Source organism: Octodon degus, unplaced genomic scaffold (genome assembly GCF_000260255.1).
Source record: "Octodon degus isolate 3935 unplaced genomic scaffold, OctDeg1.0 scaffold00050, whole genome shotgun sequence".
Taxonomy (NCBI): Eukaryota; Metazoa; Chordata; class Mammalia; order Rodentia; family Octodontidae; genus Octodon; species Octodon degus.
Window position 1 is genome coordinate 13,166,131 of NW_004524626.1, and position 12,463 is coordinate 13,178,593.

The window sequence follows — 12,463 nt, forward strand, 5'->3', positions numbered from 1 at the left end:
TGTGCATTCAAAGTGGTTAGGATAGATAAATAGTTGCATTCTGTTAATGAATAGAATGATTTGTTCTAATGGTGTTTGTAAATAGGATCTCAAGTCTGCATCTTGTACAGCAATTAACCACTAAGGAGAATATATGCAGTGTATTATTTGTTGAAACTGTACTCCCGATTTGATTTGAAACTGTCTGATTGCTATCTGTTTATTAATAAAATTTTGAAAAAGAAATAAAAATAAAAAGAAAAAAATTAGAGGACTATATTTAAATTAACTTTATACAATTAATGATATTATGGACCAGCAATGTGACATTGATTTAATCAATACCTATCAATGATTGAATGGTAATGAAATAATTCACATTTCTAAGTTTTTTTTATTTTATATGATCTTATTTGTGTCAACCCCATAAATAGAATACATTTATGAATAATAGTGTATTATATTTATGAATAATAATATTATTCTTCCCCTTATTTGTTTGGGGGGATAACACTTTTCTGTAGTGACCTGATGACAATTCATCCTTCACTCTTTTTCATATTATAATCCCTCAATTACGTATAACTACATAATGCATTGCAAACATACTACTGAACATATAGTGCTGTATATAACTCAGATACCTGATCTACTGCTTGGTTTGTAATAAAGATTAAATGAATAAAAGTTGGAATATGCTTCAAAACCTTAGTTATATATTATTTTAACAAAGCTTCAGTTTTTTTTTGAAGAACATTTAAAAAGCTTAAAGAACATATATTCCATTTTTGGTGAACACTTGAATACACTATTAAATAACAGGTATTGTTAACTTTTGGGTGTGGGAAACACTCACATTTAGAGTTAAGAACATTAGCACTCAAACCCTCCAAAACCTAGATTTCAGTGCCAACCTTAATGTGATGTCTTCCCCTGACCTTTTAAAAAATCTTTCATTTATTTATTTGGTAGAGGGTCTTGCTATGCATCTCAGACTTGTAGTGATTCTCTTGTCTCAGCCTCCCTAGCACTGGGACTACAGGCATGTGTCACCATGCTCAGGTTTGGTGGCTAGCACAGCACATCTGGAGTTATAGGGCAGCCTGACATGCAGTACCAGGGATTGAACCTGGGTCCTTGTGCTTTCCAGGAAGGTGCTTAGACTGCTGAGCTATCTCCACAGCCCTTTTATGTGATATGTTAATAGATGTACACCAATCTTCTGGATACCTGGATTATAATTCTTTTATTTCTGCTACTTAAAGACGACTGAGATTTGTTACTATGTCAGGCCTCACTATGACTTAATTGGGGAAAAAAGCAAAGACAAAAGAAAAGTACAAGAACTATTTTTATTTTTATTTTTGTCCTTTTGAGACAGTCTTGCTGTGCAGTTCAGGCTATTTTTGAGCTCACTTTGTAGCCCAGGCTGGTTTTGTACTTGCAACGATCCTCCTGACTCAGCCTCCCAAATGCTGCGATTACAGGCATGCACCACCATACCTCGCTACAGGAACTACTTTAAATACACATGTATAAATTCTACTTATGGAAACTGGTATGATATTTGTCAAACTCATAGAAGTATATGGAGAAATTCATTTTCAAAATTATTACAATTCAACTAATCGGTTTATATTTTAGACCATAAGAAAAAACATTATGGCTGTATAACTAAGCACATATTAAATTGGGAATTTATATTTAAATTGGTTCCCCTTAATTCTGTCTGATCACCTACCCTTAATGGATATGGGGTTTTCTAGGCAGACTAGTTCACCCTGGTTATGTATTGCCCCCTTTCTTGATCAAGAGAGAAAGAGAGAGCATGCTGTCATAGATCTGGGTCAAAGTGTCTCAGCTTACCTGGTCTGGATCTACCAACTTCAAGCACATCCAGGTGGGCCTGTCTTGGGTCTGGCTGCTGTGCTCCACTTCTTCCTGCTGCAGCCTGTGGAAGTTCACGTCCACTGATCCCCTCTGGTAAAGTGCTATGCTCCTGGATTATCTGGGAAGATCTGGCCCATATCCTCTCTGCATGGAGTTCTGCAGCAGGGTTCCACATCAGACCTATCAAACCGAGGAGGTTCTAGTGGCAGGTGGGCCCCCCCCGACACACTGGGCCTGGGCACTGGCTGGAAGAGGATCCCTCAAAATTATTAAATTTTAACTAGTGGTTTTCAATTTCATAAATCAATGTAATTACCTTTGTAGTTCGGACTGTTCTGTATGAGGAATTCTTGGTATTTTTTTAAACCAGGATTAAGAACCACTACCTTAAATAGAAATTATTATTTCAAAGTGTTATTTATAAGTGTCATAATAGTCCATGAGCTTACTGTCAAGAAAACGGAATACTGATTTCAAAATATAAACATTTAGGAATATTTGTTTCATAATACATATTTGTCATCATTTTAGATACTGATTTTGAAGGTTGAGGTTTTGTTTTCTAAGCATGATTCTCAACTCCTGGACACCTAGTCTCCAAAGACAGCACCTATCTTTAACTTGATGGTTGGATTTTCCTGTCAATTTTCATGACAATATTTATTTACGTATGCATGAAGTTCTTCTAGATAACTTATCTCAAAATTTCCATAAGCTCCTCTAAATAGTGTGCAGCACAATTCCAATTTCCCATCAAACTTAACACTTGATATCCTGACTGTGTGTTTTTAAGTATTTCTGTGAGCTAGATATAGATATATGTATTTTTAACATTTTAACTGGTACACATTACTTGATAGGAATGTTACTGAACTGAAGTTTCATTGTTATGGTAATCCTTTCAAAATTCTCATTTTTCACAGAAGTCCCACTTTCTATCTAATATGTGAAGTCTCATTGTTTGATTTTTCAAGACTGAAGCATGTGCATTACTATCAACCACCTATATTTATTTTCCAAATAAAAATCAGTTATTCTCCTTTACACTTCCCATTTTTAAAACATGTCTGATCAAAATATCATTGATACACACACACACACACACACACACACACATATGGTACATCTTCAGAGATAAACAATAAAGACATTTTATATTGTCCTGGGACCACTATTTCCTTTTGACTCAGGTAAAAAATGCCTGGGGATAGAAGTTAAGAAATATACATTTTAGTCCTGTTCATTACATATAAAATATGAAATGTGTGAGAATTCTCAACTTCTATGTGCTCAAGCTACCTAGTGGAAACAGAAAGATGATGTGCGAGAGCACATTTGGAACCTAATATATTTTGCAATACTACATGGTTTTAAAATAATTAATTCAGTCATACAGGAAATAATTATCCTCAATAAAATTGTCCAGTTGCTCTGGAAACCTTGTAATAATGCAAAGGTCTAAGATTCTTTCACCCTTAACAATCAGGTTTTCTGGTCTTCTCTCTTTGTATTTCTTTTGTTTCTTTTATGTTCATGAAAATCTCTCATGGCCTTTGAATGATTTAAAGCTATATTTCTCTTTGTGGTACTATGATTCTCATCTGCCCAAGACATAGAAAAAAAAAAGCTCTTTTATTTCTCTCTAGTTCATAGAACATTCCTGAAAAGGAAGAATTTTCAGACAGGAAAACACTAAGGTTTTGAAGTCACCATGAAGGTCAAGATTTGATAACAAAGGAAGGAACTATGCGATATTTAACAAAGACTTTCATTTGTGATGCTTTTTCTGGGACAAACACTGGAGGATATAAGCTCTGAAGGATAAGAACGAAAGCCATCTTTTCTCCAAATACATAGCACATACTTACATATGGGGAAATTAAAATACAGCGTTACAGGTATAGGAAAACAGTAACTTCAGTTCTCAAGAAAGTCTAATTGAGCAGAGAGATTAACCTTCTTGTTAACAATAACTAACTTATATGCTCCAATTTTACATTTTTTGCACATATTAACCACATACAGAGAACCCATTGTCTGTCTAACTGGAATTTAATTCTATTGTCTCAACTAGACATCAACTTAGATGACAATGCTGAACCACTGAAATGATAACAAGCTGCCCTATGTTAAAGAACTTATGAAAGAAGCTGTCAGTAGTGGAAAATAAATTGGTAATATCTACGTACAATGCATGAATCTTGTTTTATTGTTTCCCAACCAGCACTATGGCTTAAGCATAGGGACAGATCTTTTGATTTCAAGTAGAGTTTTCTCCTACCCAGGGGCTCTGTGTGTCTAATCAATGAGCTCAGTTCAAACAGCTTCGTGACTGGTTTCTCCAGCAGTTGTGGGCCCTTGGAGTAAGTATGGCTGGGAGCCTGGAGCTCCCATTGACCATGGTGGGGGCGAACTTGGGAGGTCTCAACCCCACAGCCTGTGGATCCTACGCTGCCACTCCAAATCCCCATCCTCTCCTGAGAACTTGCAAAGAGGCCTCGCTGCCACAGCTGCCAGAAGCAGGTGCACAGCCTGGAATGGGGTGGGCTTGGTCTGGGCCCTGGGTCCCACAGCATCCGAAGATTTCAGGGAGGGCAGTGAGGGAAGGAAAGGGAAACATGAATTTTTCCCACTAATTTTTTGCAATTCCACATTTTTTTTCAAATGGCTGTCTGGTGTGTTTGCCGTTTGGAAATGTTACTAAAAAGGAAGAAGGGTTTTCTTGGGCATTGAGAAGTGGAGGTTTGTAGGAAGTTGTGCAAACATCATATTGTCTCCTTAGTGTGAGAATCTGAAAGAGAAAATAAGATCTGAAGGGTACAGTAGATACTGGGACAAGGGAAAAAAACCTGTTCAAAAGGAAAGAATTACTGAGTTGAGGAGAAGGACAGGAGAGGAGGTGGGAGAAAGACACATCTATTTATTTAAGCAGTATGGTTTGGACAACTGTGCTGTGGATTTCTGCTGGCTTATGGAAAGGAGCAGTTAGTGCTTAGTTTGTTTTGTCTTTTTTTTCAACTTTTTCCTTTTTCTCTATTATTTTCTTATGTCTTTTTGCTTTCTTCTTCTGATTTTGCATTCATAGATTTGGTAACTTGAACAACTAATTTGAAGACAACACTATGCAATACAACTAATACTGTGAAATTCATATTATTTTGTTTAGTGAAATTCTGTATCACTTGTAGGTTTTCTCTTTTAGTACTACTTTGTACTCTTTAAAAATTAAAATAAATAAAAAAAGAGAAGGAGTGGGCAGTGCTGTGTGATGTAAATAAGTAGTGAGGGCTTGATTGTGTAGTGCTGTTTACTTTATTTTTTCCTTTTCGTTTTTTCCATGTCTTGTTTGGCTTTTGTTTGTAGACTTAGTGTCTCCTGAAATCGCCAGATTAAGCTGGGCTCAAACTTGCGATCATCCTGCCTCTGACTCCTAGAATGCTAGGATTACAGGTGTGCACCACCACACCCGGCTCATGGGTGCATTCTTACAAACTGTTGCAGGAAAACCACTGATCCTGTTCCCGCATTCCTGAAATCTTCTGTGGGGAACTTATTCTCATGTTAGAAACCTTGTTAGCTCAGAGGCAGTCCAGTCGGTGTGGGAGTGGTGGACAGATTGGCCTCTATATCAACCTCTGGATTGCTGGGGTTACAGGCATGCACAACTACTCTGAATCCTGAGAAAAGAGTTTGAGTTGACTTTGGCAAGAAAAATTAATGAAGAGTGCTAAAAACACAAATCAAAAGAAAACAGAACATGGCTTTAGTGTGTCAGGCTAAGCACATATCACATGTTGGATAAAAAAGCCATGCTCATTTCTTTTCAATAAAATGAAATAATGATGCATTTATGATTTGGGGAAATCTATGTAGATGAGTTGAAATAATCTATATAGAATGCTTGGAACTCAGAAGTGTATCCATTAATGATTGAGGAGTTGTTATTGTCATTATCATCCTCGTTCTCAAAATGTCCTTGATAATCCTTTTGAAATTGTTTGGAGAGACCCATTTTTTTCTTTTGTTTTTTTTATCTTTTCTTTTTTTGTTGTGGCCGGCTCAGCCCATCCTAGCGGCAGGGCTGGTCTGGCATGTGGTGCCAGGGATCCTACCGCGGTTCCTGCACATTTGCTAAGCTTGCCTAAGCAGGTGCTTTAGACCACTGAGTTATCTCACCGGCCCCTGAGACCCACTTTCTATTGTCTGCATGGCATATCTTTGAAAAGAAGAACCAATATGAGAGGAGATCAAAGCCCAGAATGAGATTTCCAGAACCTCCATCACAACATAAACTTACATTCTACTGTCCTCATGGCTAAGATTTTGGACATATGTGTTCTCCTGTTTGCCTACCCAGACTGAACTATTGCCCTGGTGATGAACATTCAGTGTGCCTGACAGTGCTCCCTCCATCCTCTTTGTCTGTCAGCATTTAGTGCTTTCTGCTACTTTTCTGCAGGGTCATGATGAGATAGAAAATCCAATGTCCCTTCTCTACCTCTTTCCTAGTGAAAACCTATGCTCTGTCCTCAGAATAGATTTCCATGCAGTATCCTATAGGAACTTTTGGGTGGGAGATAATCACAGCAGGAAGAGCGGAGGTATGATGGTGGCTGGGCGGGGGCCACCACGCAAGTTTGGAGGCATGGACTGAGGAGTGATTACATGACCTTGGAGACTCACTGTATGGAGTAAGCCAATTATCAAATTGAACATATTTGTCTCTTATGAACTCTAAGGACTTTCTAACAATGGGAGAAGGGAAAATAAATGTTCACTACGTTTTGTTTTTTTTTCCCTCTAATCAAAAGGAAGCTTAATTATACATTCATTTCATTTGCTTCTTTTTAAGATTTGTTATTTTTATTATTTTCATTTCTGTTATGGTGAATTTTTAAATTTGAAAAAATGGACTATTTTCACCATTTTTAATCATAGATCTCAGTGACATTAATTATATTCACACTGGTACATCTACCCGCTCCCAAATCTACTTACAGAAATCATTTATCTAGGGCTGGCCTGATAGCTCAGTGGACTAAAGCACCTACTTAGGCAGAGTGCAGAGGCCGGGGTTTGATCCCCGGGCTGCTGTGCCAGCCCTGCCTGTGGGGCATGCTGAGATGGTAACTGAGATTGGCTGTGATGGCAGATGCCTGTAATCCCAGTGCTTGAGAGGCTGAAAACAGGAAAATTATTATGAGTCCGACCTCTCCTAAATACAGAAAAAAAACAATGAAAAAAGAAAGAAAGAAAGAAAGAAAGAAAGAAAGAAAAAAGAAATAGAAATCGGTTGTTTTCACAAACAAAACTTTGTTCTTGTTAAAAAGTAAGGACTTCTCAATTCTTTCCTATTTTTCCCATGCTCAAACACTGTCTACTACTATTTTGTGATTAAAATGTGGTGAGAATTTAAAATCACCTAATACAAAAATAATATTATCACAGAGGCAGAATGTACACATACAAATGTTTCATTGTGTTGTCTTGTTCACTTTATATTTATGCTAGATAACTCACGTCCTGAGGTTAAAGTTTTCCTATAGAGCTGACTCAGGCTACTTTTAATGTCCCTGTTCCTCAGGCTGTAGATGAATGGATTTAGCATTGGGGTGACCAAGGTATAAATAACTGAGGCCAACAAACAATTTCTGGGAGATTGTGATACAGTTGAACCGAGATACACACCAATGCTTGTTCCATAAAATAAACAAACAATGGCCAAGTGAGACCCACAGGTCGAGAAGGCTTTGAACTTCCCACCAGTCGATGGGATTCTCAGAATGGAATAAATAATTTTATAGTAAGATAAAAATATCCCTGAGATGGGAAAAAATCCAAACAGGACACCAGCAATATACTTTAAAATGTTACTGGAGAAGTTGTCAGAACAACTAAGATTAATGAGTTGAGCAGGGTTACAGAAAAAATTGGAAATGACCACATTCTTGAAGTAGGTAAATTGTAAAACAATCAAATTGTGGAGCTGAGAGTCCAAGAGGCTAAACAGAAAAGATAGCAAAAGTAAGAAGCCACAAAAGCGAGGATTCATAATGACTGGGTACTGCAGTGGGTGACAGATGGCCACGAACCGGTCATAGGCCATCACAGTAAGAAGCATGTCATCCATACTTCCAAAAAGAATATAAACATACATCTGTGTGAGGCATCCCCAATAGGAAATGGCCCTACTGTGAGTTAAGATGTCTACAATCATCTTTGGAACTGTGGTAGAGGTGAAACAGATGTCAGCTAATGACAGGTTGGAGAGGAAGAAGTACATGGGGCTGTGGAGGTGGGAGTCACAGCTGACAGCCAAGATAATAAGCAGGTTCCCAAGCACGGTGACCAGGTACATGGACAGGAGGAGTCCAAAAAGGATGGGCTGCATGTCTGGATCCTCTGTGAGAGCCAGGAGATGGAATTCTGAGACCTGTGTTAGATTTTCTGCTCCTGTATTGCTTGGACACCTTTTGAAAAGAAAAAAAGATGGAAGAGAAGCACATAAACAAGTACACTTTATTCTGCATGCAGTTTGAATTCATATATTTAAACATACATTGTTCACATTTGGAGTCCATATGCCTTCAGAAATATTTCTCAAATGTTATAAAACCAATTTCCTTTGGAGTATTTTCACTATTATTTTTTGTGTTACTCACATCCTTCCTTAGCTACCTACTTTAGAGCCACTAATGGTATAGCCAAAAATATTAACACCTAAGAAGTCCATGATTACAGCAAAATACAGCCTCATCTTTTAATTAAAAATAAATAACAGCCTGTCTTCTTTCAGAAAAAAATATGATGGCAGTTAAGGAGCATTAAAACTCATGTTTTTCTAAAACCAGGGTACAGTATCTCTATATTTAGAACATTTATTACAAGTCCAGAGAAGCTATGCCTGCATCATCTGAACACTACACTAATATGGCCATCCATTGGTAAATATAGTTATGTGCCTGTTATCTCCCAGCATGCTTTCATCATTTTTAGATTTCTGATTTCCCTCTTTCGTGCAAGTAAGTACTCACTCAACCTAAGTTTGTCTTCTAAGAAATATTTCACATATAATTTGTATCCTTGGCCTTTGTGACCTTCAAAATTTTATAGTTTGTCTCCTTGAATGCACCTTATATCATTTATCACCAATGTAGCATTTGTGTACACAGCACCAGCAAGTGACTAAAAAGTAACAAGATGTAGCTAGGCATGGTGGCACGTGGCTTTAATTTAAGTGCTCTAAGAGGCCGAGCTAGGAGGACTGAATATTTGAGCCCAGTGTCTCAGTAACTTATTGTTGAGACGAAGTATCTGATACTCAAAGCTAAAGGAAGAAAGATTTATTTAGTATTTTCCCCACTACTTTTTTCAAGACCATATATCAGTAACATTTGTGTTGTGAAGATACATATATCTATCTTGGAAATGCTCTTTCATTGTTTTTCTGATCACAAATCCTCATACTGAATGTGAAGGGCTTTAATACCATGCTCAGCTTCGGTGCCCAGTATCTGAAGATACTTCTAATCTAAAATGCACTGTTCAGTATTTGTACAGGAAACAGCATAAACACAATGGGCACTTTCATCTATTATAACATGGCAACAATAATTGTTCAATTGTATTTTTCCTTTACAGAAACTCCTAAGATCCTGGGGACAACCCACTCGGGGCCTCCCTCCTGTCCCTATCTGGGACAGGAGCTTTCCCTCAATAAATACATTATGCTCATAAAGAAAGAAACTTGTAGGAACTCCCAGTGCTGAAGGGAAAATTTGTCTACCACGTACAACACAAGATTAATGCACATTGTTGAAAAGGAAAAGAAATGAAATAGTTATATACATAGACTAGTGCTTTTCAGTTTTATATATCAATATATTCAACTGATAACATTTTAAATACCGATATTAAGTTGAACCAATCTTATAAACATCTATCAAGATCAGTGTATCATTTCTTTTGATAGTTCCTAGCTGTTAGAACCCAGTTCATTAATATGACCTATTGTTACTTACAATAAAACTGATTTCTAATTTGCAAATATAATTTAATATCATTTGCAACTGTCATAATCAAAGTTTATAAAGGAAGAGATTTAATGCAAGACACATAATTCATAGGATTATTTTATTATATTTAACCCAAGAGTCAAATGCAGAAGAGTGCCAGAAATCTGCCCACACACTACTCACTCAGAGAATCCAGTTGAAGGCCTGGATCCTACACCGAAGTCCTGCACCACTTCAGCTGAAGACCTAGAACACACAACAATGTCTCATGAAAGTCTGTATTAAAGATTCTGCACTGGAAAGGCCCAAGGGTCAGTGGTGGGGGCTAGAGAGTTTGCACTGGTGGGATGAAGGATCTGTGCCAACAGGCTGAGGCATCTGCACTGGAGCCAGTGAACAATGCTCAAAGTAAGGACTAGAGCTCCCCACTAAAAAGACCACAGCCATCCCTTTTTTCCTCTCTCTAAGCATGGACATCTCTGCCATGGTCATTGAATAATAGGATGCTACCAGTATAATTAAATGAGATTATAGGGTCCATATGTCCATGATGTATAAACACACAGTGCTATTTTGTCTTGCATTTAGTGCTGTGGGATGTCACGGAAAAGGATAACCATGTGGAGAGAAAATCACCAAGTGTGGTGAAGGCACATTGGTTATGGCCCGTATTTGTGAATAAAGGAAGGGAATAGTCATGGTTTAGTACACACTATTATTTTTTATTTCTCTTCTCTGCCAAACATGGGGAGTCAGATATGGGAGACAAAATATTTGTCAAAATATACAGCATATACTTCATATAAGGTGAAATTAAGCACAATGTTACGTAAATAGAAAAAAATAATTTCAGATCACTTTAGTTGAGTGGTGTACAGATTGTCTTTTTTTTTTTTTTTGGTACCAGGGATCAAACTCAGGATCTTGTGCTTGCCAGGCAGGTGCTTATGCCACTGAGCCATCTCCTCTGCCCATGAAGATTATTCTTCTTGCTCTTAGTAACTATCTAAATTCTATTTCTCCTGACTTTACTTATCACATATTAAACTCATGCAGAACACTGATTATCTGTTTCCAGTTGTATGGACTAGAATTTCACTCATGCAATAATGGGCTAAGAAATCCTAAAAACCTCCTCTATGTTCAAGAAATAATAACTGGGGCTAAAAGCAATTAATTAAAATTTCAGACTGTGGGTAAGGGGCCCTAAACACTTTCACTGTTTAATGACCATCAGAATTTTTTAAGGAGAGGAACACAGGTCCTAACTGCAGATAACTCTTTTAAACTCATTCCAATTCTCAGGGTATGCAGGAGAGAAAGACCTGACATAAAGTCTCCTTCTGAGATTGAGTGTGCTGATTACAAAATTCCAAGAGGCTATGGATAGTTGCAAGGATGTTCTGGAGTAGAGAAAACAGTGATCCGGCCGGGATAACAGCACCTCCCCTTTCTGCGAACACTGCCTACGAACACAGCCAACCCTCTCGTAGCTGATACAGCAGCGACCACATACTGAGATTTTCAAGAACCTTTCCAAAGAGAAGTTCACAGAAAAGGATGGGCCTTAAGGGAATACCCCATCCTTGACAAAACTAAACAACAACAACAACAAAAAGGGATACAAATGAAGGACCATTTTTGTATCTGTATATACAAAATAGTTAGGATAGATATACAGCTACTTTCTCTTAATTCAATAAGAAGAAAGATTTGTACTACTAGTGTTTGGGCAGGATAGCATGTCTGCATCTTGAACTATGAATAACTACTACAAGGACAACAATATGCAATGTATTAGTTATTGAAACTGTCTCACTAATTGGTTTTGAAACTGTCTCATTGCTATTTCTCAGTAACATTAATTTAAAAAAATAGAAAGGGATTGGCCTTATTGGTGAATTTTTACACAACTATATGCTCCCATTCAGCTGCCCAAGTTTCAGGATGGCCCTGATGAGGAGAAAGCAATCCTGATTGCAGTCTCTCATCTTTCCTCACTTCCCTCAGCACTTACTGGTTTGCACTGCTACTCTGCTGACCCCAAACAAAAGTCTTCAGATATGGTACAGCTTTCCACTCCTTGGCTCCCAGTGAAGACACAGGCTCTGTCCTCATAGTAGATGTGAGTGCGGTCTACCAAGTCTCCTGATCCAGACAGCTATGGGTAGAAGAAACAAAGATGTGGTTCCCACTGGAATGAAGGGCTGGAGGCACAGAACATGGGCTATTATATGTCCTGACAGGCTCAAAACACAGAGCTCATAATCAGGCAAACTGCTCTGTTTTGCCAATCTTTAAGGACATTATAGCATTAATGGCAGAAGGAAAAGGAAAAACGTGGGCTGAGGAGATAGCTCAGTGGTCTAAGCACCTGCCTGGCAAGCACAAGGACCTGGGTTTGATCCCTGGTACCACAGGCTCTGCCAGCCGTGGAACCCTGGGTACGCTAAGGCAGCCACCAAAACTAGGGATGGTGACACAAGTCTATAATCCCAGCACTGGGGAGGATGAGACAGGAGGATTACTCTCTCTCTCTCTCTGTCTCTCTCTCTCTCTCTCTCTCTCTCTCTCTATAT

At 38.0% G+C, this 12,463-nt stretch overlaps 2 protein-coding genes across 2 annotated transcripts in view; both read right to left on the reverse strand.

The window, feature by feature from the left end:
- LOC101563650 (zinc finger protein 699) overlaps window positions 1–12,463 on the reverse strand; it is a 959,136-nt gene that overhangs the window by 320,864 nt on the left and 625,809 nt on the right. The window lies entirely within an intron of this gene.
- On the reverse strand, window positions 5,443–8,227 carry LOC101566822 (olfactory receptor 18-like). The gene is made up of 3 exons (XM_023716931.1): window positions 7,882–8,227; window positions 7,390–7,596; window positions 5,443–5,546 (listed from the first exon to the last, which is right to left on the reverse strand). The coding sequence occupies exons 1-3, from the start codon at window positions 8,225–8,227 to the stop codon at window positions 5,443–5,445; spliced, it is 657 nt and encodes a 218-aa protein (XP_023572699.1).

Excerpts from the sequence above, each read along its gene's own strand:
- LOC101566822 (XM_023716931.1), bottom strand. The coding sequence starts at position 8,227 with ATGTACCTGGTCACCGTGCTTGGGAACCTGCTTATTATCTTGGCTGTC. Across the intron at positions 7,597-7,881 it reads CTTCTTACTTTTGCTATCTT|ACTTGGCCATTGTTTGTTTA; the intron begins TTCTGTTTAGCC and ends CCTGTGGGTCTC. Across the intron at positions 5,547-7,389 it reads GAAAACTTTAACCTCAGGAC|GATTCAGAGTAGTTGTGCAT; the intron begins GTGAGTTATCTA and ends CTCTTTTCTCAG.